The sequence below is a fragment of the Pseudonaja textilis genome, chromosome Z (assembly GCF_049901715.1).
Source record: "Pseudonaja textilis isolate UNSWEBS1 chromosome Z, rPseTex1.2, whole genome shotgun sequence".
Lineage (NCBI taxonomy): Eukaryota > Metazoa > Chordata > Lepidosauria > Squamata > Elapidae > Pseudonaja > Pseudonaja textilis.
In genome coordinates, this window is record NC_142008.1 from 33,205,510 (window position 1) to 33,232,448 (window position 26,939).

Consider the following 26,939-nt stretch of genomic DNA (forward strand, 5'->3'; position numbering starts at 1 on the left):
TGACCACCCCTTCTGCTCATATCCCCGAAGTCGGACCTGTCTGGCTGCTGCCCTGGTCTGAATGATGGGGGTCTCTGGTATCTGGGTGAAAAGGGTCCCTGGTAAAAGGGCCGAAAGGATCCCCTCTGAAAGGACTGAGGGTTTCTAGAATCTGACTTCCGAAAAAGGGAAGGTAGAATTTTCTTTTTGTTTTGGGTTTTAATTAGAAGCAGATCAAGGGAAGGGCCAAACCGTCTGTCTCCCACAACAGAAGATGAAGCCAGCTTGCATTTGTGCTTAAAGTCCACTTGCCACTTTGTCCACTTTTATCCGCTTTTAACCATAGTAAGCGTCGCGCAGTGACATGTGAAATAATGGCCCTGGCTCAAAACTTGACCATATGATAAGTTGCATCAGCTGAGAATTCAGCGGCCGCTATAAGTTTAGCAATATCTTGGTGCACTCTAATGTTGGAATTAGGGACATGTTCCCATAAGAGGTGGAGCCATCTGAGAGAAGAACGTGTAAAGAAGGAGGTGGCCATGGCTGCTCTGATGGCTGACGCATCAAATTGATGGGCCCTGCATAGGGCAAGCTCGGCCCATTTTTCCTCCGGCTTTAATGCCTCCAGCATTTCACTGGGAATGCAGGACGAGGACGCTAATCCCACTATAGGTTCGTCTACCTCAGGAGTATTCAACAATTTTGAGAAATCAGGGGCCAAATTAAAATATTTCCTGTCATATCCCGTGGGGGCAGGGTACACCGCTGCAGATGCCCACTGTTTCTGTACCAGGTCCGAAAACATGTGAGTAACTGGGATCACATCTGCCTCGACTACTGGTTGGTTGAAAATTAGATCTGGTCCCTCTTCTGAAGGAGTTAGAGAAGGGGTCGATTTGTTCAGGCACGCAATGTTTTTTGCCTTAAACAAGAGAGATCTGAAAAGTTGTGGATGGAATAAGCCTGTAAATACAGGTTGATTGGGAACAAAGCCCTCATCCTCAGACATCCCCCTTTCTAAGGGGTCGGCTTCCGACAGGGGCTCCCTGTCATGTATTGATTCTGATTCAATCTGTTCCATTTGATCAATTTGATCCACTTCTTCTTCCTCCTCCTCCTCCTCCTCCACCACCACCTCCTCAGTCAGCCTTGGAGGGACGCTTCCTCTTGTAAATGTACCTGGGTATAGTGTTGCTCTGACCTGGTCAATGACCTCAATGATTGGGAATCATAATCAGCGGTTACAGGATGTTCCCTGGTCAGAACTGTGTGTTGAAGAACTGCTGCGATTCCCTGGCGGATTGCTAGCTCCATCCAGGCCTTCATCCTCTCTGGAACTTCCTCTGGAAGAATGTCATCCTGTCGAAGACTGGTAGCTGTTGGAGTGAATGTAGCTTCGGGAGCCCTTCACATGGTCGGTGTTCCAGGAAACTGGGCCTGTTGGCTCTGGGGAGCCAAGCTGCGCCTGGATGAGAGGGAGAGATCTAGGGGAGGAGGAGGGTGGGAAGGGGTGGACAGACCTGGACTTGGAGAGGGAAAGTCTTGTGAGGCCCTGTGCGCCTCCCATGTACACTTATCTATCTGCTTTTCTAATGCTTTATGGTGCCTGTTGGCATCCCTTTCTGAAGCTTTAGGATTCCCTTTAGCTTGCAAATCAAATCCATTCATTCATTTAATGCAATTATTGAGAAAAATCTGGAAGAGTATAAAGCCAAGTAGTGACTTTTCTGGTACCCATCTTGATGCCATTCTTCAGCAAGATTCCTGCTGTGGAGTTTTAGATATGCCATATGTACCATATTTAAAAATCATATTTGAAATCTAGGTATATCATGTCTTAGCACCCCAACAATCTACTTGGTAGTAAAGAAACTACTAAATCAGAAAATGTACTCTGAGATATACCAGATTATGTTGTGTTTAAAGCAATGTTGCTTTTTCTTATTATCTATTACTTTTTTTGCCATCTTTAGAGCTGCTACTCTATATTGTTTTCTCTTATTTTTATTTTAAACACAATTAGAAGTTGTACTGTTCGTTTTTCTTTGCATTTTTGTTAATTTAATACCATTCAGATATAAGTTTTCTGATATTACCTAAACAAACTATAAATACTTGTATCATTTTTTCTTTGGTGACTTGTGCAACTTTTTATTTTTCTATTTTCACTAACCTTTTTGTGCAGTCATACTGCTTCTTCTGATGTCCTCCATTTGTTTTTGTTTTTTGTTTTACTCACTGGGACTGTTTAATCCTTTTAGACACTTCCACCTGTCTTGTGTTTCTTTTCCCATTAGCTTTTCTGTATTTTATTTATTCTTAGTTCTGAGCTTACTACAATTGAATTATTCAACTAATAACTGATTACGATCTGTCAAAACCAACCATTGACAGTATCTTCCATGATTTCCTTAAAACCTTATTTAAAAGCATCCAAACTATTAAGTATGATTCTGAGTTCTATAAGTTATTTGTAGTTTGTAAAGCTGGATTACACCTGTTCTAGTTTTTGGTTGATAAAGGCAAATAATTTTTTTTCAGGGGAAAAGTTGATTCTTACCTAATGACAACAGAAGAACACTGAGAAAGGCGTCTTCCTGCACTTTTCAGTCCAGTATATATTTGTCCCATTTCCATGGCTCCTTCCAGGCCAACCACTTCTATCAACTGATCACTTAGGTCTGAAAATAAAATGCACAGCTCTACTGAAAATTGTGGAGGAAGCAATACAAACAGCACCCTTTTGTCTTATTCTTCCACTCTTCTCAATAAATATTGATACTAATCAAGTAGAAACCAATCGACAGTTATTGGCAAAATATTATCATTTCTGAGTAACAGCATCTATATTGGAATGAGGAGCATTTGGTCTTGGAAAGAATACCTAGCATGTCATTTGAGAGAATAGACTTGGTCACAACTAAAATAGAAGTAAAACTGATTTCAACGAAGTTATTTTCTTGGGTCAATATTAAAAAAATACTACAATCTTTGCATTGCTATCTTTCCACAAATATAATCAGAGTCACAATAAGCAAAGCATGTGTTCAGACTACAAAAAAGTCAAAGCGTTAAAATTTAAAAAGTCACCTGAACTAGAAGAAAAAGCATTTTTATGTAAAGCTGAGAATGAACATGTTCCATGTGTAACTGTCAGTTGCATTGTCTTAACTCTGAATTATTGTTCCTTCACTTTCCTAATATGTTGTGACTGAGTTTTGATATCCATTTATTAATCAAAATTTCAAATCAGAATCAAGCCATAACAGATATGGTTAATAGATGGATTTTAAATAATTCTCAGTGTATATGTAATGAGAATGTAAACAGTATTGTGCTCTAAGTTAAGTACATTATATCAGGGGAGGGTGATATATCACTCTCTGTTCATCTATTTATTGAAAATACTTTAGTATATTTCAATTAACAAGGCACTCTGCATAAGAAGTGCCTACCCAAGAAACTGAAACATACTATTGTAGCTAAATCCTACTCATACTTATTTAAAAGAATTCACTGAATTTATAGGTAAATTGCATACCCAAGTATCTTTAATAAGGATTACATCCAATGGGCTTCAGTTTTTTTTAACAAAAATAGCTTTAATGTAAAATTTTAAAACTTTATTTTTAACTACTCAGAAATAAATTACACTGAGTTAAGCAAGACTTACTCTTATGTAACCTCACATAAGATTGGAGCATTAGACTGAACGCTTATATTATTTCTGAAAAAGTGTTTTGGCATGATTTATTAAATTAAGACTAACCAGCCACATTTTAGAATGACATGAATTTAGGCTGTGTAATTAAATTGATGCATAAAATCAGATATATGATCACCAAATCTTAAAAAGTAGTAACTTAAAACAGACAGACACACTTTTTGTTACTCTACTTTTGCTTAAACTTGTTGCCAAGAACAGATGGATAAGGAACAAAAACATTTTATTTCATGTTCATAACTAGTTTTTGCTTAAAATTCATGTTTCATAGATTGGTTTTTAATATAAATTTTCTTAGAAAATATTCTCCAAACGATATTAAAAAAATAACTAAATACTTGTTTCTCATCTATAATCATCTTTATGATTAAGTATAGAAAAAAACTGATATGAGAAGTGGTAATCCCAATACAAAATCTTGATTTCACAGATTAAATCTCTGCAAGTACCTACAAGAAAAAGTCATCTGTATCTGATGTACCAGCCATCATTGGGGGTAGCACTCCTCCTTAAATTGTGTGTCTGAAATACAGAGGTCCTTTTGCACTTGCTAGTCCTCATGTAAATCTTTGATCACCTTTTATGGTGCCCCAAATGATGCTGTTTCTGAAACAAGATGTCTTGACATCCATCTAATCTAATCTAATCTAATCTAATCTAATCTAATCTAATCTATGAATAAACGAATAACTGCTTTATTGCACTAGGGACTGCTTTTGAAACTATAATTGGTCTAAAATGCAGTTGCCTACTTGCTGATGGATTGTTCCCAGTTTAGTAGACCAATACATATTCTATGGCTGCTGCATCACAGTAGGCTATAGGTAAATTCAAAATTACAATTATTATTTAATTCAATTCAAAGTTCTGGTCATTATCTAAAAAGCTCTTTTTGGCTCAGGTATTTATTTCCTGTGGGACATGTTCTCTAAATAGATTCTTCATATTCTTTGTACTTTTCCTGAGAATGTGCTTCTGGTTCCTATCACCAATATTATCTAGTTAGGTAATGAAACATTTGCAAGCAAACAACCAAGCTCAGAGAGCACCAAGTAATCCATAGTCCTACTCTTCCAGATCGTTCAAGGTATGGTCATATGGAGGCTATTTCTAGAACATTCTTTCTCTGAGGATAGGATGGCATCCTCCTTGCTTTCATTCATGAAATGTTTCAAGACCATTCTTTTCCAGAGGATTTTTAGAGACTACACTGGTAATTAACGCTACCTATTCCATACTATCTCTGATGGTTATGCAATTCTGTGGATTTATTATATAATTTTATTTATTTATTATTTCCTTACTGCTGTTTCAGTTACAGATAGGTGATAAACATTCGAATACCATAACACAACAAATATAAAACAAAAATATTATACTTTATTAAAAAGTACTGATCTCAAAAATTTCCTAAAAAAGAAATAAATTACATAAATAAATAGCTGGCAGAACCCTGCATATAAAATATTAATCTAGATCTGATTAATGAGGAATAAATTGAAATTACCATTTTCTTAGAACTGCCCTGACTGATTTTTCCAGATATGTAAGACCCATTTCCTTCCTTCCTTCCTTCCTTCCTTCCTTCCTTCCTTCCTTCCTTCCTTCCTTCCTTCCTTCCTTCCTTCCTTCCTTCCTCCCCCTCCGATCTACATTTATTGTATAAGTAACATCATTGGTAAATTGTAATAACAATGATTCAGTCCAGATACTTTTATACCCATTCTCTATTATGATTTTCTATCTCCCCAGGTTCTTGACAGTCTGTTGGCTCTATATTGAAGCTTGTCCATGACATGAAAACTTCCCCTTGTTTTCTGTGTGAATGACCTATCAGGGACTATGTGGGAATGTTTGCATAGCACCACGCTGCTCTGCCCTCTTTCCCAAGCCAAAGTACTTCACACATCTCTTCAGATTAGTGTTATAGATAAACAAAGCTGCTCACACAGTGATTGCTGATGTCAGGCACTTGCAAATAGCATGTAAAGGGGCACCTGACCCTTTGCCCTTATTCATAAAATGTATCTACAACAGAGAGAACAATAAAGTCACCATGAGGATTTTTCTTTCATTTCTCCTGCTCAGGCTGTTTGAGCAATTAAAAAGATAAACTGAAATCTAAATAACCCTTTGTGTGTCTTTGCAGTGTCCCATTCTTATTATATGCTCAAGATGGTGATAAAATATTTAAGAAACCCAAGAGCTTTTTAGAAGTCTGTGACAAAAAGCAATATTGGACCAATGCACCGTTAAATAGAATACTACATTTAAACATTTTTTCTACGAATATAAATCAAAGAAAATAAACAAGGGCAGAGGTGAAAAGGAACCTAGTAGTACTATGATTGGAAATAGTGATTTACACATGGAGGATTGTTCCTCTATAATGGAACTGTTTTGTAAATACTCAATTCATCTTAGCCACATATAAGTATTGCAGACCTGGCAAGAGATTGAAAGTCTCTATTAGAATTTAGGGTTATTGCACTTAGTCAAGTACATTTACATAAAAAATATCATTGGTTGGTAGTAAATCTCTCCCTCTTGGCAGTTTGTCTTTGGAGTGATGAGGATACATGACCCCTAAATGTAATTAAAACTTGGTAATCATTATGCTAGAGAAAGTTTGAGTTCCAGCTACAAAATATAGAATAGGGAATTTGAGAATCCTTGGAAATACATTGGGATGAGTGATCTGCAATATGTCCTAATCACTGATGTCTGTTTGGAATGTTTTATTTATTTATTTTAGATCACCACAACCACCATTTCAGTAACACATTTTTGCAATCTGCAGGAAGACAGAACTGTACAATATACAGAGACAGGAACTGTTTTAGTTGTTTTAGGTGCCAAAGACATGCTTAATGTCAGGGTCTTGTATACTCTAATGTGAACTATCATTACCAGTAACAAATATACACATATAATGTTTGTGTATAAAAATATATGGTCGACTAACATTGCATTGTCAATTGGTATCTATTGTATGCTTAGTCAATTGCATTTTAAGATGATGATGGTGATGACAATAATGATGATTAAGTAAACACTAAATATTAAGTAAATAGATTGGATCTGGGAAACCTGTAGACCATCAAACGTAAGATTAGAATTCTCATCATGATAAATTTGGGGCTGATAGAAACTGGTGTACAGCATTTGATGAGCACAATTTCCAGTTCTGGTTGTGAATCTAAGATACTGTGACTGATTCTTTTTGTGTAATATAATTGCAATTTAATCCAGGCAAGTTTATCTAAATAACTTTAAAATAGATTTGTACTCATAATATGAATTAGAAAAATATCTACTATGGTTTTATAAGCATTTTAAGAAGATATAAGAAAAATATAATACAAGGAATTAAAAATGAGATCAATATTTATTAAAGAAATAACCATTCTTCCATAGTAAATGTCTTGATTATACTTCTAGAGTTATTAATATAAATTCATTAGGTTTGGTAAATATGTTATTATAAATCTTTGACCCTAAAGTATATTGCAAATGTTTTTCAATTACAAAATTATTAGGAGACCTTTACTATTGTTCAATTATAATGTATGCTAAAATATAATAAAGTGTATATAATAGACTTTTCCAATGTTATCCAAGTCCATAGATGGAGGATCAGCTCATAGAAAATATTCATTATTTGTAATCTAATCATAGGAAGACCCGGAAGGATTTGGAAAATGTACACCTAGCAAATATTCAAGAACTCATATTGATCTGGTATAAATTTAAACTAAATATTTGCTTCAAATATCCTTCCGAAGGACAGTTTTAACATACATTTAACATACAAAGGATACACAAAAAACATCTTGTGAACTCCTGGATTCAAATGAGATTGTGCTTTCTTGTGGGATTATGTTTTATTTTAAACACCAGGCCTAATTGAGATTTATCCCCCCATATCTACTTCTAGATATTTGTAGGTGCAAGAATCCCTTTGTGAGAAATTTATTTAGTTTACTAACAATACAGAGAATATTTTTCTACTGAGTATTTAATGGATACCTTCTCTCAGTGGTGGGATGCTGCCAGTGTAACAACCGGTTCGCTAATCACGCACGTGCCCAGCTTTTGGAATTACTTATGTTTGATGTTACTTTGAGGAAGTAACACAGCTGAGGCATGGAAATCCACTCTGCTGCCCGAATCAGCAGAAATAGGTGAGTACAGCACAGGAGAGGGTAGGCAGGCCCACATGATCATTGGAGCGCACTGGTTCAGAGGCAGCTTTCATGGAAGCTAGGGGTTCACCCGAACTGGTCTGAACTGGGAGAACCCCACCCCTGCCTTCTCTGCATCTGGCAGCAAGAACAATAACAAAGAACAGTTTGCTCCTTGTCTACTAGGCATCTGAGAATTGGGCCACAAATGTGAATACTTCAAGGTATTTAAAGTAAAATATGTGGGATGCCCAATTAATATCTACACAAAATGCATTGATCAAATATGTTATCACAAAAGGATGCAACCAATGAAAATGACTTTCAAAAAATGAATGAAGTGTAAATGATATTTCTCCAGTGGGAAATTTCCCGTCTAAAAGTAAGGATATAGTTGGTCATACCTGAATGCTTCTTCTCAGGAAGCCGAAGGGAGAATCCAGGATGGGTAGTCTCTAGTATCCTAGCTCTGCAGACTGAGTTGAAAAACTGAAGACACACCCCCTGGTAATGGTCCCCAGTTCTGAACGATGTTGAAGCAAATTCAGCTGCTCCTCGTCTTCAAACAGATAGTTCATTCATACTGTGAAAAAAAGAGACATTTCCTCCCTATTCCGACCAGACAGAACACAGGGTGGGACTGGATTCTCCCTTCGGTTCCCCAAGAAGAAGCATTTAGGTAGGACCAACACCCCTTCTCCACTGAGCCAAAGGGAGAATCCTGGATGGGACATACCAAAGCTGGCTGATGGCTGTCCTACGGGTGGGAGCTGGATTGGTCGGAGGTCCCCATCTCTACATGCACACCCTGCAGGACTCATCTTCCAAAGGACGCCTCTGCTGAGGCAAAGGAGTCAATTTTGTAATGTCTTATGAATGGGGTCACCGATGACCAGGTCGCAGCTCTACAAATGTCCAGAATCAATGCCTGCATTACCCAGGCTACGGTGGTCACTGCACTTCTGGTTAAGTGTGCTGTGATCCTCCTGGGCACAGGAAGGCTCTGTAACTCATAGGCCCTTGCAGTGCAGGCTCTGAGCCAGCGACCCACTGTGGAAGGTGTCACCCTGCAACCTAAAGTTGACGGCTGAAAGGAAACAAACAAGGCTTCTGTCCTCCTAAAATAAGAAGTTCTTTTAATGTAAATATGGAGGGCCCTCCTAACGTACAAGGTGTGCCATTTTTTCTCTAGTGCATGGGGAGGCTCAGGACAGAAATTAGGCAAAATCAACTCCTGTGAACAATGGAATAAATAGTTCACCTTGGGCAGGAAAGTAGGGTCCAACCACAGAACCACCTTGTCTGCATGGAATATACACAGATCCTTCCTGTTCTTTGGTGATGCAAAAAGATCCAGAATTGGGTGGCTGAAGCGTTCCATCATCTCCTGGAATAGACTGGGATGCAGTTGCCATTCTGACTGGTCGACTATGGCCCTGTTCAACCAGTCTGCCTGCACGTTGAATACTCCCAAGATATGTTCTGCTCGTAGGGACAACAGGTTTCTCTCTGTGCACAATTGTGTTGCTTCGTGCCTTAGAGATCTGGAGCATGTGCCCCCCTGCCGGTTTATGTGGGCCTTGGTAGCCACATTGTCCGTGAGGAGAAGCACATGTCTCTCAACCACCTCTTGCCTTAGATCGTTGAGAGCTAGCAGGCAGCCCTGAGCTCTGGCCAATTTATGTTGTGGACAAGCTCCTCTTGTGACCACCTCCCCTGGGTGACCTGGGCTCTGAAGTGAGGCCCCAAACATAGAGACTGGTGTCAGTGGTGATGGTAATCCTCTGGGGTTCCCTGTACAAGCATCCCTGATCCATGGCTCGGGACTGCCACCAATGGAGGGAACGAAGAACTGGCAAGGGGACACAACCCTCCTTGGAGAGTCGCCCCTGCTCGCCTTCTGGTAAGGGAGCAGGAACAACTGAAGGGTTCGGGCGTGGAAGTGGGCCCATGGGACAATCCCAATGCATGATATCATTTTGCCGAGAAGTTGAGACAGCAAAATGATAGGTGCCTCTGGAAGATCCAGAATTGGGTGGCTGAAGCATTCCATCATCTCCTGGAATAGACTGGGATGCAGTTGCCATTCTGACTGGTCGACTATGGCCCTGTTCAACCAGTCTGCCTGCACGTTGAATACTCCCAAGATATGTTCTGCTCGTAGGGACAACAGGTTTCACTGGATCAATGACGTGACTTCCCTGATACTGTCTCGACTCTGTGAGAGAAAAACCTGTCCGGCCAAGGTGTATATAATGGCCCCCAAATGCAAGATCTGAGTTGATGGTATTAGGTGGCATTTGTCCAGGTTTATTGAGAACCCATGTTCTCGAAGAATCCTAATTGTCGACATCAGATCCTCCTCCACCTGGGGTCTGGAAGAGGATGCTATCAGGATGTCGTCCAAACAGCATTGGATCCTTATGGGTAAGGTTCTGAAGTATGCCGCTACTGCTGCCAAGAGTTTGGTAAAAGTCAGAGGGCCTGATGGCAGGCCGAATGGAAGAGCCTGTATTGAAAATAGCAGCCACCATAGAAAAACCTCAGGAACTGACGGTGGTTGGTATGTATGGGCACGTGGAGGTAGGCCACCGTCAAGTCTACCAAGGCCAAAAAATCTCCCTCCTGCAGTCCCTCTAGAATGGAGTGGAGGGAGTGCATCTTGAACCTTTGGTAGATTAGAACCTTTGGTAGATTAGTTGAGCCCTTTCAGGTTGAGGATTGCTTGCCACCCCAAGGCCTTTGGAATCACAAACAACACTGAATAGAAACTCTGTCTCTCCTGGTCTACCAGAACCAGCTGGATGGCCCGAATGTTCAGCAGATGGTGGATAGCTGATTCCATGAGATCCCTCTTTGAGGGGTCCCTGAAGACAGGGCAGCACACAAAGGTTCTTGGGGGGAGGGGAGAAACTCTAGAGAGAGACCCGACCGTAAGGTTGACAGGATCCAAACGTCCGTTGTGGTCTGTTCCCACCTCTGCCAGAACAGTCCCAGATGGCCCCCTATGTTGCACCTGAAGGGTCTGTTGGAACCCCTAAAGGACCTTCTGCCCTCTTGCCTCTGACGCTCTCTGGCGGCAAAAGCCTGTCTATCGGCCTGAGAGGAGGATCTCTGGAAAAAGGCCTACTTTGATGGGGAAAGCCTGCCCCATCTTCCCCTTGTTTAAAGGAGGGCTTCCTGTAGTAGGGGTGAGACCTGTAATTAAAGCGCCTCCCCTCTCCTCATCCAAAAAATCCCGTTCTGGAAGGAGGTCCCTCTCGGAGCCATAAATTTGGCTGCTTTCTGAAGGGGAGGCTGAGCGCTCTCTGAAGTGGACCAGCTGTTCAGCAGAAGCCTGCCCCTGCCCCTGCAGGACTCCTCTGCTAGGTTTCAAATAAGACAGCTAGTGCAGCTAGTTGACCTCTACCTGCAATTCCTGTCTTATTGTCTAGGAGATCCAGGCTCTCATGAAGGATGGCATTTATTGCATCTGGGTCTCCTCCGGTCATAAGCCAGCTGCTGTAGGTGTAAAGGTGGCTGCAGGCACAGGTCTGGCTCCACTGAAGACTTGGTCTGCAGGTGCCGCCATCAAGATCCCCTGAAGCAGCTCAGAAAAATTGTGAGAGGTCTCAGCTCTGATTTGGAGGTTACCCTGCAAATCGTGGGTACTTGAGCCCCCAGTAGACCAGGCCGTCATATACTGCCTATCTGCCAGTTGGTCTGGCTGCCTGTCATCTTGAGGAGGGAAAGTTTGAGGGGTGGTTATGTATTCAGCCATCCTGGAATCTCTCACTGTCCTGTCAAACTGTTAGTCTATGGCTTTTTGTCTACGCCTGGCCTGTCTATTCTCAGCCCTAGAGGATCTCTTAGGGGCTAGAGGCCTGGCTCTAATCCTAGCTGCTGCCTCCAGACCAGCAGACCTGGGCTTGGGGGATCCCTTTACAGCCTTCTCTCTACCCTGCTGAGGAACTGACAATTCTTGATCAGCTCCCTTGGCAGCCATCTTTGAGCCTGCCAAAAATAACTGTCACTTGACAGGGGTAGAGAAAGGGAGAAAGAAGTAAAAATAAAATAAAAAATATTCAGCCTAAGCTGTCAGCGGCAGCCACAATAGCTGTCCACCACTTCAGGAGGCTAGTGTGACCCAAAGTGGTGAGCTCAGCCCACCTCTGCAATTCAAAAGTTGAGTCAAGGAAAAAAAGTTGAAAAAAAGGCTGCCTTTTTGAATTGCAGCAAGCCCTGACAGGCCAGAAGCTTGTGAGCCTGGCGCTGGCTGCACCACAATTATCAGGCAGACTCAAGTGTCTCACAGCTGTCATGGTGCTCTGGAGACTAGATTGGGGGGTGTCAGGATTTAATCCCGATGGCCAGAACCACCCACCCATGGGACAATCCTGGAGACGAACTGTAAGATTGTCCCTAAATGAAATCAAAGGCCGCTTCCGCCAAAAAGGGACAGAAGCGCTTAGTGGCAGCTGCAGCTTGTCCCAGGCAAGGGAAAGTGGATCAGGAGGAGGCGAGTTAAATAAGACGCCGACTCCACCCCAGCCCGGCCACACGGGCTCTCAGGGTCACCTCCACTCCAGTTTTAGCAGAAAACAAAACAAAAACCAGTCCACCAGCAAGGAAAGTCAAAAATTAAAATAACAAGCAAAAAACCGCGAACCGGAAAAAAAGGCGCAAAAAATGAAAGTGCTTAACTGGCAAGCCGGCTAGCTGTCAAGCTTGATCTAAGCCTCTCTGTGAAAAAAAAGCTTAATCCAGGGGGTGAGTATTCTTCTACAATCCTAACTATTCAGAGCCCTTAAAGGGTGGTCTGAATATGGCGAGACCGAGTGAAGAACTGGAGACCATTACCAGGGGGTGCGTACTCAGTTTTTCAACTCGGTCTGCAGAGCTAGGAGACTAGAAACTATGCATCCTGGATTTTCGTTTCAGCTCAGTGGAGAACTTGAAAGATTAGCTGCTGCAGAATAGCAGTGAGAGAAAGGCACATCCTTCTTTGCTTATGAGCTTCTCAAAGGCAACTAGATGACTTCCTTGGAAAACAGAACACTGCAGGACTTTGTCTTATTTGCTGGGGCTCTTCTTACATCACATGTAATGCAAGAATTATAGGAAATTAATCTGTAGCATTTCTTTTAAATACCTAAGACATGCACATTTAAAATTCCACTTCTGTTTTTCAAACATGCACCCCAAGCAGCTGGAAGGAATCTTAAGAACACTGTTAAAGAGGTCACAGGTGGGATCTAAGCATCTCTTTATTTATATTAATTGAAATATACCTTATTAATTTCATGTGATTTTGAGACAAATTTTAAGGCATACAGAAAATATGTTTAGAAAAAGTGCTGTCATTAGTGAGTTAAGTGACTTCCGTCTGCCCCTTAAAAAAGCACAGTTCCTGATTAATGCTGAAGAAAACAAAAGACAAAGTACTTTGATTTTCAACCATTTTTCTCTCCAATGAAAATAACATTTGAGAATAAAACCACTTTCAGAAATGTTAACATTGGGAAACAAAGGGTCTTATTTTCTATTTCTAGGAGATTATTATAGAAAAACTTTTGGGAATAATGTCTTTTCTTTGATAGCTATTCTGAAAACTGGAAATGCAATTTCTTTAAAGCTTGCATGAAAATGCCCGTATCTGCATTTTTAGTATTGTTTGTTTTATAAGGATATCCCTGAATTAGCTTTGTAAGTTTTTTCCAGCAAAAGAACAAAAGCTATTCTACAAAATAATTTTGAACTTGGATGAAATTGAGGAGGAGGAGGAGGAGGAGGAGGAGGAGGAGGAGGAAAGTTCTCTTGTTTTTATCAAATCTGATTGCTGCAGCTGTTCCCATTTTCTGTATTTTAAAAATAGCTTTATTCAGTGCCTTGTTGGAGAAAGGCCAGAGTATCATTAGAACATGATGTACAGAAAAACCTCTATTCAGTTACAGATACAGAAATATATTTAAGATCAGTGGGGGTCATCTGAAGCAAACACTTGTAAACGGAAAATGGAATTTTAATGTGCTCAGACCATTCGTTGCTTTTAGCTGGATATTTAAGAAATTTAAACCTGATATCTTCCTGTTTGTCAGGGCAATATCAAATAGCTGTGCATCAGGCATAAAACAATATGAACAAATCAGGGATCTTTCTAGAAACAGAAATAGATCTTGTTCTCATATTACTTCTAACAATTTTGGCATTTACTTCAAATGGTTGTTAGTAACATTATATATTTCAGTGTTCTATAAACAGGCCTTTACCTTGGGAAAAAAATACTGGAACTAAAAATGCTGGATCAATAGAAGTCATATCTGAATTTTATTTCTTGTTAAACTGTACTCACAACAATTGCATGAAAGCAAATGACATTTAAAGAACCCCGCATCTTGTATACTCATGATAGGGTATCATCATCATCATCAACATCATCATCATCATCATCATCACCACCACCACCACCATCATTAGATTGATTCACAGTCTAGGACTGCAAAATAACTGAACAGTTGAAGTCCTAACCAAGGACCTAAGGGCTGATAAGGTGACATCTGAGTATATAGGCAGTTCCGAGTAAGGTAGTTTTTTGCAAAGTCAGAACATTCAGGTCTAATAAGTTGTTTGTTGTGGTTGTTGTTTCCTCATCACCATAGCAGAAAGTGTTCTAATGTGGGAAAAATGTAACTTTTGTCTTTTATTTTAATCTTTCCTGAACAATTCTCCCATTCACAATCAATTTCACAGATTGAAAGGAAAAAGAGAATTCCCTTACAGAAAAATAGGACAATTTTTATTGTGAGCACAAATATATTGTGAGAGTCTCACACAAACTTAAGTTAGCAATGATAAAAGTTAAATGCTATCAGCTACATGTACAGTTGTTCTATCTGCGGGATAATCATTTGGTTGGGAAGTTGGAATCTTGTACAGCATACTGTATATGAAATACCTCATCTCTTCCACTGAAGAGAATAAGTTAAGCTGTGCTGCATGGCATATCCTATACTTTTTCTATGCACAAATGACACAAATCACCATTATCACAGTTGCGTCTTTGGAATAACATTTTGTTGTTGTTAGTTGCAAAGTCATGCCTGACCCATTGCGACCCCATGGACAACATTCCTCCAGGCCTTCCTGTCCCCTACAGTCCTCTGGAGTCCATTTAAGCTCACATCTACTCTTTCAGTGACTCCATCCAACCACCTCATTTCTCTGAAGTCCCCTTCTTCTATTGCCCTCAGTCTTTCCCATCATTAGGCTCTTTTCCAGTGAGTTCTCCCTTCTCATTAGGTGGCCAAAGTATTTGAGTTTCATCTTCAGGATCTGGCCTTCTAAAGAGCAGTCAGGGTTGATCTCCTCTAGGACTGACCGGTTTGATGGCCTTGCAGTCCAAGCAAAATTTTGTCAATGTCAAGTTATAATAAAGCAAAAGAAGGTGATAGTAATGATAGAGATAGCAATGTTGTTTTTCCACTGCACTGAGCATGCCAATAGACCAAGGGTGGGATTCAAATTTCTTAACAACTGGTTCTGTGGGTGTGATCTAATTTGTGGGTGTGGCTTGGTGGTCATGTGACTGGGTGGGTGTGGCTTGCTGACTGGGTATGGTTTGGTGGTCATGTGACTGGGTGGTCATGGCTTGTATGTAAATATTATAAATATTGATGTAAATATTGATTTTTTTTATAAAAAAAGAGCAACTTTTACCCAAAAGCAGACAAAGCAGCCAGGCAGATTGAATTGCTCACAGAATCACAGTTTCACTTAGAGATCTATCTATCTGCAATTGGCTACGTGAGTCTGTCACATAAAATTTGCTTGCAAGCAAACTCATAAAATTCTCCCGGCAGAGCAGAACAGCTGATGGTCGGGGCTGGGGGGAAATAGCAATTTACCAAACCAGACAAGTTGGGTGGCTTGTGTGCCAGGTAAGGAATGCGTGGGCAGGGAGGGGAGGGGCCAGCCAGTGGAGCGATTTGCCAGTTCTTCAAACTGCGGACAATCATAACACTGCTTCTGTGCAACGTTTGCAATAAATCATCAGCTGTGCCGCCTGGACAGCTGACAAGTGCTGTGCTGGGGTGCGCAGCATTTGAAAATCCTCTTGTTTCTGCTTTTTGAACCTCAGCTGTGCAGTGCAAAGCAGCTGAGGAGGGAAAAGCAGGGAATAAAGGACAGCCTAGAGCCCAGGCAGGCAGGTGGGCCAAACACTGAACCAGTTCGGTGTCAACTGCTCTTCGCAGCTACAGGTTCGAACACATAACATCCCACTCCTGCAATAGACACATACACAGCTACAAAGAAACAGGCACAAACACTTCTTTCTAAAAAGGGTAAGTCTTTGGGTGAGGTGCCTTCTTTTTGTTCAAAAAGTTTGATTCTTCCTATGAAAGCGACAAGAAATCTGACATTTTTATAATAACAACCCCTGTAAATTTCCTGTTTCAGCTTGATGTTGAAAAGAATTATAAATGTGCTGAGATTGATCTTATCTACCTTTAAAAACAGGTATTTCTATAAGAAGGTGCAAAAAACTATATTCTCTTTTAGGATATTATAAGCTACTAGAGTTTAAACAAAGCTCCTCCCCATGTTTTCTATTTTCAATTAAGACACTCAACTGATGCTTAGTGCCAGCAGCCCTTAATGGACTAATTTGAGAGATGGAAGGTTATTCCATTAGCATTATTTTTATTTTTTTTAAAAACTGTTATTGCTTTAAAATACTTTTTTTGCACTTCTATAATATATATATATATATATTTCCATTAATACCCTTTCTCCATTTTTCACAGCAATACTATTAGTTACAGTTTTCAAATTTAACATTAAATGGATTAATAATATAAAATTATGCTAGATTAATTGGAATAACAAAAACATGAATAGTATAAAGTTGGCGGAAAAACATAAATTTATTAATTTAAAATTAAGGCCATATATTCCATTCATTAACGGATATTGTAGTCTCAGATGGATTTTCCTATATCTGCACTGCTCTCCTGGTGACTAAAGAAGTCAACATGTATACTCTATGTTTAAATCTTATAGATGTTACCACAACCTAATTTTTAATTACAGTGCAAGGATTTATAAGTAGACAGGCAAAATGAAACAGTGAAGATTCCTAATATACGTTTCAGTTGTAAAACATGCTTCTTCTATATTTATACCTTGACATATTAAACAATTTAACAGCATATGGGCTGTATAGTAACACTGAATTAAGCAATAATAATTTCTCAATATGCAGAAAATTTACACTTAGAAGAACTGTATATGTTAAGAAGAGCTTTCTAGTTTCTAAAATATTGAAAGTATTAACTTGCAGAATGAATGAATGTGTGTATATAAACGCACATGTGTGTGTGTGTGTGTGTGTGTGTGTGTGTGTATGGTGTGTGTGTAATATCTCTATGTACATATTATTTATATGCTGTATATATTCATGTGAGGTGGTATGGGGCGTTGGTCCTACCTGAACGCTTCTTCTCGGGGAGCCGAAGGGAGAATCCAGGATGGGTAGTCTCTAGTATCCTAGCTCTGCAGACTGAGTTGAAAAACTGAAGACACACCCCCTGGTAATGGTCCCCAGTTCTGAACGACGTTGAAGCAAATTCAGCTGCTCCTTGTCTTCAAACAGATAGTTCATTCATACTGAGAAAAAAAGGGACATTTCCTCCCTATTCCGACCAGACAGAACACAGGGTGGGACTGGATTCTCCCTTCGGTTCCCCAAGAAGAAGTGTTCAGGTAGGACCAACGCCCTTTCTCAACTGAGCCGAAGGGAGAATCCAGGATGGGACATACCAAAGCTGGCTGATGGCTGTCCTGCAGGTGGGAGCTGGATTGGTCAGAGAACCCCACCTCTACATGCACACCCTGCAGGACACGTCTTCCAAAGGACGCCTCTGCTGAGGCAAAGGAGTCAATTTTGTAATGTCTTATGAATGGGATCACCGATGACCAGGTCGCAGCTCTACAAATGTCCAGAATCAATGCCTGCATTGCCCAGGCTGCGGTGGTCACTGCACTTCTGGTTAAGTGTGCTGTGATCCTCCTGGGCACAGGAAGGCTCTGTAACTCATAGGCCCTTGCAGTGCAGGCTCTGAGCCAGCGACCCACTGTGGAAGGTGTTACCCTGCAACCTAAAATTGACGGCTGAAAGGAAACAAACAAGGCTTCCATCCTCCTAAAAGAAGAAGTTCTTTTAATGTAAATATGGAGGGCCCTCCTAACGTCCAAGGTGTGCCATTTTTTCTCTAGTGCATGGGGAGGCTCAGGACAGAAATTAGGCAAAATCAACTCCTGTGAACAATGGAATAAGGAGTTCACCTTGGGCAGGAAAGTAGGGTCCAACCGCAGAACCACCTTGCCTGTATGGAATACGCACAGATCCTTCCTGATGGATAGGGCCGCCAACTCCAAAATATGCCTGGCTGAGGTAATGGCCACCAAGAATGACACCTTGCATGTGAGAAGGCGAAGGCAGACTTCATGTAAGGGTTCAAATGGGGGAGAAGTTAGTGCCTGCAGGACCTTAGGCAAATCCCAGGTGGTGTAACGGTGGACCACCAGTGGCCTCAGATTCATGGCTCCCCTAAGGAAGGCTTTCACCCTAGGGTGTTGGGCCAGAGTAGTATAGCCCTTAACCGAAATCACTGAGGCCAAGGCAGCCACCTGTCTCTTCAATGTATTGGGGGTGAGATCTTTATCCAACCCGTCCTGCAGGAACTCTAATACCTTTGCAACAGAAACCCCAGTGGGTTCCAATTGGTGACAAGTGCGCCAATTGCAGAAAATCTTCCATGTGCATTATATATCCTGGTTGTGGAAGGTCTTCTGGACACCTGGATGGTCTGAATGGCCTTTGTGGAAAACTTCTCCCGTTTCAGGATCCCCCGCTCAAGCGCTAGATGGTCAACCGAACTAGGCTGGATCTGGGTGCTCGATTGGGCCCTGGCTGAGGACGATCTTGTGCAGGGAAATTCTCCAGGACACCTGGGCCACTAAGGGACTACCAACAGAACTTCTGCCCTTTCTATCAGTACTTTCCTGATTGCTCCCAGAATCAGGGAAAGGGGGCGAAGGCATACAATAGTTCCTGGGGCCACCTGCACTGGAGACTGTTGACCCCTTCTGCTCCTTGGGCAGAGAATCGAGCAAAGAACCTCGGGAGGTGCATGTTCTTTGGTGATCCAAAGAGATCCAGAATTGGGCGGCTGAAGCATTCCATCATCTACTGGAATAGACTGGGATGCAGTCGCCATTCTGACTGGTCGACTGTGGCCCTGCTCAACCAGTCTGCCTGCATGTTGGATACTCCCAAGATATGTTCTGCTCAAGAGGGACAACAGGTTTCTCTCTGCCCACCTGCACAATTGAGTTGCTTCCTGCATTAGAGATCTGGAGCGTGTGCCCCCCTGCTGGTTTATGTGGGCCTTAGTAGCCATATTGTCCACATTGAGGAGAAGCACATGTCTCCCCACCACCTCTTGTCTTAGATCCTTGAGTGCTAAGCAGGCAGGCCTGAGCTCTAGCAAATTTATGTTGTGGACAAGCTCCTCTTGTGACCACCTCCCCTGGGTGACCTGGGCTTCCAAGTGGGCTCCCCAAACATGGAGACTGGTGTCGGTGGTGATGGTAATCCTCTGGGGTTCCCTGTACAAGCATCCCTGATCCATGGCTCGGGACTGCCACCAATGGAGGGAACGAAGAACTGGCAAAGGGACACAAGCCCTCCTTGGGGAGTCGCCCCTGCTCACCTTCTGGTAAGGGAGCAGGGACCACTGAAGGGTTCGGGCGTGGAAGCGGGCCCATGGGACAATTCCGATGCATGATATCATTTTGCCGAGAAGTTGAGACAGCAAGATGATAGGTGCCTCTGGAAGACAGTATCAGCAACATGACTTCCCTGATACTGTCTCGACGCTCCTGTGAGAGAAAAACCTGTCCGGCTAAGGTGTCTATAATGGCCCCCAAATGCAAGATCTGAGTTGATGGTATTAGGTGGCATTTGTCCAGGTTTATTGAGAACCCATGTTCTCGAAGAATCCTAATTGTCGACATCAGATCCTCCTCCACCTGGGGTCTGGAAGAGGATGCTATCAGGATGTCGTCCAAACAGCATTGGATCCTTATGGGTAAGGTTCTGAAGTATGCCGCTACTGCTGCCAAGAGTTTGGTAAAAGTCAGAGGGTCTGATGGCAGGCCGAATGGAAGAGCCTGTATTGAAAATAGCAGCCGCCATAGAAAAACCTCAGGAACTGACGGTGGTTGGTGTGTATGGGCACATGGAGGTAGGCCACCGTCAAGTCTACCAAGGCCAAAAAATCTCCCTCCCGCAGTCCCTCTAGAATGGAGTGGAGGGAGTGCATCTTGAACCTTTGGTAGATTAGAACCTTTGGTAGATTAGTTGAGAATCCAGGTTGAGGATTGCTCGCCACCCCCACAAGGCCTTTGGAATCACAAACAACACTGAATAGAAACTCTGTCTCTCCTGGTCTACCAGAACCAGCTGGATGGCCCGAATGTCCAGCAAATGGTGGATAGCTGATTCCATGAGATCCCTCTTTGAGGGGTCCCTGGAGACAGGGCAGCACACAAAGGTTCTTGGGGGGAGGAGAGAAACTCTAGAGAGTGACCCGACCGTAAAGTTGACAGGATCCAAACGTCCATTGTGGTCTGTTCCCACCTCTGCCAGAACAGTCCCAGATGGCCCCCTATGGGGGATGAGGCTCGGGCGTCACTTGTTGCACCTGAAGGGTCTGTTGGAACCCCTAAAGGATCTTCTGCCCTCTTGCCTCTGATACCCTCTGGTGGCAAAAGCCTGTCTATCGGCCTGAGAGGAGGATCTCTGGAAAAAGGGCCTACTTTGACGGGGTAAGCCTACCCCAGCTTTCCCATTTAAAGAAGGGTTTCCTGTAGTAGGGATGAGACCTGTAATCAAAACGCCTCCCCTCGGAGGGCGGGATCTTTCACTTGTCCCTGGTTTCCATCAAAATGGGATCCAGGGCTTCTCCAAAAACCTTTCTCCCTTAAAGGCAGCCGATGCCAGCTTCCATTTGGTTCTGACATCCATCTGCCAACTTCTAAGTCAGAGAAGCCTGCGTGCTGATATGGAAGAGGCCATGGCTCTGGAAGAGAATTTGACCGATGTGAGGGTGGCATCAGCAGTCAATTGAGCCTCAACTATAATCTTATTCAGGTCCTGATGCACCCTGAGCTCCTCAGGTGGGATTCTGTCCCGTAGCTGCCTCAGCCACTGCAAAGAGGCCCGAGAAAAAAAAAGATGTGGTTGTAGATGCTCTCATAGCCCAGGAGTCAGCTTGATGAGATCTCCGGAGTGCCATCTCCTCCTTCCAGTCCTCTGTCTTTAGAACATCCTCCGCATCAGTTGGGATGACAGATGAGGAAGCTAGGGCTACCACTGGGCCATCTAGCTTTGGCACTTCCATAATGTCCAAAAGGTCTTTGTCCACATTAAATAAGGTACACTCAGACCCACTGGGGCGAATGTACATCCCAGGGGACTCACACTGCTTTTTGATCAGGTTCAGAAACATCTGCGGCACAGGTACAGTGTCCACCACAGATGCTTTCTCAGTGAACAGGAAATCCTCCTAATCCTCTCCCTCAGTGGGAAGGTCCTAAGTGACTGTGTCCTTTTTGAGATGAGCTGTGCTTTTGGCCTTAACCAGCAGAGTCTTGAAAAGAGCTGGTTGGAAAAGGCCCTTAAAGGAGGGGGGACCTGATACCTCTGACTCCTCATCCGAAAAATCCCGTTCTGGAAGGAGGTCCCTCTCGGAGCCATAAATTTGGCTGCTTTCTGAAGGGGAGGCTGAGCGCTCTCTGAAGTGGACCAGCTGTTCAGCAGAAGCCTGCCCCTGCCCCTGCAGGACTCCTCTGCTAGGTTTCAAATAAGACAGCTGGTGCAGCTAGTTGACCTCTACCTGCAATTCCTGTCTTATTGTCTAGGAGATCCAGGCTCTCATAAAGGATGGCATTTATTGCATCTGGGTCTCCTCCGGTCATAAGCCAGCTGCTGTAGGTGTAAAGGTGGCTGCAGGCACAGGTCTGGCTCCACTGAAGACTTGGTCTGTAGGTGCCGCCATCAAGATCCCCTGAGGCAGTTCAGAAAAATTGTGAGAGGTCTCAGCCCTGATTTGGAGGTTACCCTGCAAATCGTGGGTACTTGAGCCCCCAGTAGACCAGGCCGTCATATACTGCCTATCTGCCAGTTGGTCTGGTTGCCTGTTATCTTGAGGAGGCAAAGTTTGAGGGGTGGTTATGTATTCAGCCATCCTGGAATCTCTCACTGTCCTGTCAAACTGTTAGTCTATGGCTTTTTGTCTACACCTGGCCTGTCTATCCTCAGCCCTAGAGGATCTCTTAGGGGCTAGAGCCCTGGCTCTAGTCCTAGTTGCTGCCTCCAGACCAGCAGACCTGGGCTTGGGGGATCCCTTTACAGCCTTATCTCTACCCTGCTGAGGAACTGACAATTCTCGATCAGCTCCCTTGGCAGCCATCTTTGAGCCTGCCAAAAATAACTGTCACTTGACAGGGGTAGAGAAAGGGAGAAAGAAGTTAAAATAAAATAAAATAAATGTTATGTCTCACCTGGACAAACAAAGTAATAAGTCCAAACTTCCAACTGAAACACAAATAAGCAGGCAAGTCCGGTAACTACAGGGTTAACTTCCCTAATCCAAAAACATTCTTGGCAGTCTCACACCAGCTGTCTGCCAAGTCCGATAAGGAAGCATAAATCACAAGCTGACGCCACACACACAGGAAAAAATGCAGAAGCTTCTCTCATAAAACAACATGTTGTCCCAAACAAGGAACCAGAGCTAACATGCCCACTTTTATTCCCTGTGTGCTTTCTGTTTACGTTGCATTTCACGCTTTTGCCTGCATCTTTGCCTTGCATCAAACCAGCATTCCTCAGCTTGATCCTCAGTCAGAGGCTCTGATACGTTCTCCTGATTATCTGCTGACACCTGAGGCACAATCAGGGGGGAAGATCCTGCCGAGGAGGACAGTCCTGGGGAGGAAGGCAATTCCAAATCCTCTAACAAAGCAGGCTCAAACCTCAGAGCCAAATCCTCCTCTTCCTCATTTACCAAGTCCTCAACCTCTGACAAAGCAGGCTCAAACCTCCGAGCCACAACAAAAAAATACTCAGCTAAGCTATCAGCTACAGCCACAGTAGCTGTCCACCACTTCAGGAGGCTAGTGCGACCCAAAGTGGTGAGCTCAGCCCACCTCTGCAATTCAAAAGCCAAGTCAAAGAAAAAAAAGTTGAAAAAAAGGCTGCCTCTTTGAATTGCAGCAAGCCCTGACAGGTCAGAGGCTTTTGAGCCTAGCGCTGGCTGCACCACAATTATCAGGCAGACTCAAGTGTCTCTGGAGACTGGATGGGGAGTCATGATTTAATCCCGATGGCCAGAACTACCCCCCAAGGGACAATCCTGGAGATGAACTGCAAGATTGTCCCTAAACGAAATCAAAGGCCGCTGCCGCCGAAAAGGGACAGAAGCGCTTAGCGGCAGATGCCGCTCGTCCCAAGCAAGGGAAAGTGGATCAGGAGAAGGCGAGTTAAATAAGACACTGATTCCCACCCCAGCCCAGGCCACTCGGTGTCTCAGGGTCACCTCCACTCAAGTTTTGGCAGAAAACAAAACAAAAACCAGTCCACCAGCAAGGAAAGTCAAAAATTTAAAATAACAAGCAAAAAAACGTGAACCTGGAAAAAAGGCACGAATGATAGTCCTTAACTGGCTAGCCGGCTAGCTGTCAAACCTGATCTAAGCCTCTCTGCAAAAAAAAGCTTAATCCAGGGGGTGAATATTCTTCTACAATCCTAACTATTCAGAGCCCTTAAAGGGTGATCTGAACACACTGAGACCGAGTGAAGAACTGGGGACCGTTACCAGGGGGTGTGTCCTCAGTTTTTCAACTCGGTCTGCAGAGCTAGGAGACTAGAGACTACCCATCCTGGATTCTCCCTTCGGCTCAGTGGAGAATCAGCAGGTTCTGACCAGTTCTGGAGAACTGGTAGCAGAAATTTTGAGTAGTTCGGAGAACCAGCAAATACTACCTCTGACTGACCCCACCCTCATCTATTCTCTGCCTCCTGAGTCCCAGCTGATCGGCTGAGTCCTCTTTTGTTGTCCTTCACAGGAGAAAGGAGCTGGAAAGCAGGTTAGTGGGGTGGGGGAGAAAATGGGATTTTGCAGTAACCTTTCCCCAGGAGAGGAGGGAATTGCGATTTTATAGTATCCTTTCCCTGGAGTGAGGTAGGAATAGAGATTTTACAGTGTCTTCTCCTGCCATGCCCACCAAGCCATGCCATGCTTACCAAGCCACACCTACAGAAGCAATGGTTAAAAAGAATTGAATCTTACTACTGGTGTGTGTGTGTGTTTGTATGGGAGTTTGTGTGTTTATATACACACAAACACTTGTTCAGTATAGTTATTGTTTGTTATAGTTATTGTGTAGTAGTTGTAGCAATTAATATCATGAATCAGGTGAGGGGGGTAGATTAGGACCTCTTCTCCATTTTAAATACCTATCAATACTTTGTATGTGTGATTATAAAGAGTAAGAGAAAGACATTAACTTTTTATCTATTGAGAACATCCAACTTCTTAGCAACTTGGAAAACTTACGGATAATAATTAAAAGAAAACAAACAATATCAAGAAAAAAGAAGCCAACTGATGAAAGACTGAATTCCAAATAGCAAACAAATAAACTCAAGGGGCTCGGCCACTATCTTCTTTCTCAGAGAAGTGAAAGAAACAAGAGAATCACATTCAACTTTGGCCATGAGCTATAATCATATACCTACAGTTGTCATGCACTTCTGATAGATGACAAGAGTACCTGGACAAAACTTGCAAAGATAATTAATCAGAGAAGGAGACAGCTTAGGTAATTCATTTATTCTAATCAAATTTGGACAATGTGAATTACAGTGCCTTCCAAGTCCCATTCCAGAGAGCTTATCCAGAACAACATTATCATTAATTCTGTCAGTGATAACTATATTTCATTTTCTTAATCACAGATAAAGGTGATTTAATCAAGAGCATTGACAATAACTAGCACAAATATCTTAATTTGGGAGAAAATATTAGCCTGTCATTGTTATTTTTTTAGTCAGCCCAAAGTCGGCCCAAAGTATTTCTTTTCAGAAACTGTTGTTTCTTAGACCACCAGGATTTTTTGAGAGAGGCATTGACAGGCTCCAAGATGGATAGTTCACTCCTCATTCCTTTGATCACTTTCATAATCTGGAACATATCAATAGAGGGATCTCCAATAAAGGTCAGGGCTGTTTTAACTGTAGGATTGCCTATCTCCAAATATTTCTGCCTGTGTCACAAAGTCTGGGCATATTTCCCAATCTCTTAATAAAACAATGCTGAGTTATTTATTTTATTATTATTTAAATTTATACAGCTGTCTATTTTAACCAAGATAATCTGCATGATGAACACAAAGATTAAAAGATGATATAGATTTTTTTTAAATACACAGTTGAAGCTTCCTTAATGATTTCTCTAGAATAATAAAAAAGCACACATGTCAGTTTTGCTAACATCCTGGCCTTACCATTTGGAAAAGCTAGGTCTTCAAGGCCTTTCAAAAGGCCAATAAAATTGGAGTCATCTGAATCTGAAGTCAATAAGCCCAGGCCTCTTAAGTCACACCAGGTAATTTCAACTGTCGAAGAACATGTGCAGTCTGCCAGATCTGGTAGGAACTACAAACTATGCCTTCTCCTCATCCCTGTGCCTATACCATGGAACAATATCCACCACAAGATATGTACAATCTTAATCCTGGGGGCTTTCCATAATGCAAAATGTGACTTTTTCTCCAGGCACTAAGCCAATGAGCTTGGTAAGCCTGTTTTTCAGGAGCTTGTCAATGTGGATATATGTGCTGCCCCAAGTGTTATATGTTTTGTTTTGTGATATTTTTTATTGTTAATTGGAATTGTTGTTTATTGCTCAGAGTCATATGCCAAATGGACAATCCTATAAATAAAATAAAATCCTTGATTTGCTTACTGATCATAGTACAGTAGATATCTTATAATTTGTTAACATTCTCAGAAATGCCTGACTGCAAAAGATTTTGTGCCAACTACAATGGCTTTGCAAAATTTCTCTTTAGTTTACTATATTGTCATTGCACCTCGTACAACGAAATCAAACACCATGTTCAGTGCATATCATGACCATGACCATGAAAATAAACACAAGTACACATCCTTCACCCTTCACACATTGAACCGGAAATGCCTGACACCTCACCAACACTGCACTACACAGCAGAATTTGAAAGAGCTACTGCCCTGGGATAGAAGCTATTTTTCAGCCTATTTGTCCTTGTTTTTATAATTATCATCTGCCAGATGGTAATAGTTCAAGAAAAGGGTTCCCAATAAACTAGCAAAGGACAAGATGACATTTTTTTATACATATGTGGAGAGCTTCGTATGCTCCTATAGAAATCCCATCTTGCATTTGAGAAACCTTTTTTTTGTCATTTCCTAGATCACGTACAATGTCTGGGAAAGTGCTATATTTATATCAACATGGTACACATTTCTTAAAATTGAAACATCTCTACACAACTCAGATTTTTAAAGAAATCATTCTTACAGAAATATCATTACATATTTCTGTTATTTCAACTATAATTTAACATACACACACTTTTAAATTTTATTTATCTAATTTATATAACTACCCATCTCAAAAGTGATTTCTAAGCAGGTCGCAAATACACAAGATACATGGACATAAACACATATTGGATTGATTATGTTCATAAAATTAAATCTGTAAGCAAGTATACCATATTGTAGTTCAAAGAACAGAAGCCTTAACATTACGTTTATTTAACACACAATAAAGCATACTTTATAGCTTACATAGTAGTACGAATTTGTTTAACACAATAATCTTCCTAAATTGACTCCTAAAAACTGCTCTCAGCAGTAAGGCTAGAAGCGCAAGAAGCGCAAGAAGCAACTTGAA

The 26,939-nt window shown here is 42.0% G+C and overlaps 1 protein-coding gene across 2 annotated transcripts in view; it reads right to left on the minus strand.

Moving 5' to 3' along the window:
* The window catches only part of DGKB (diacylglycerol kinase beta), a 279,608-nt gene that overhangs the window by 18,237 nt on the left and 234,432 nt on the right, over positions 1–26,939 (minus strand). For both annotated transcript variants that reach the window (XM_087918197.1, XM_087918198.1), the window contains exon 23: positions 2,543–2,663. In XM_087918197.1, the coding sequence (XP_087774323.1) occupies positions 2,543–2,663 (121 nt within the window). The remainder of the gene's footprint in view (positions 1–2,542; positions 2,664–26,939) is intronic.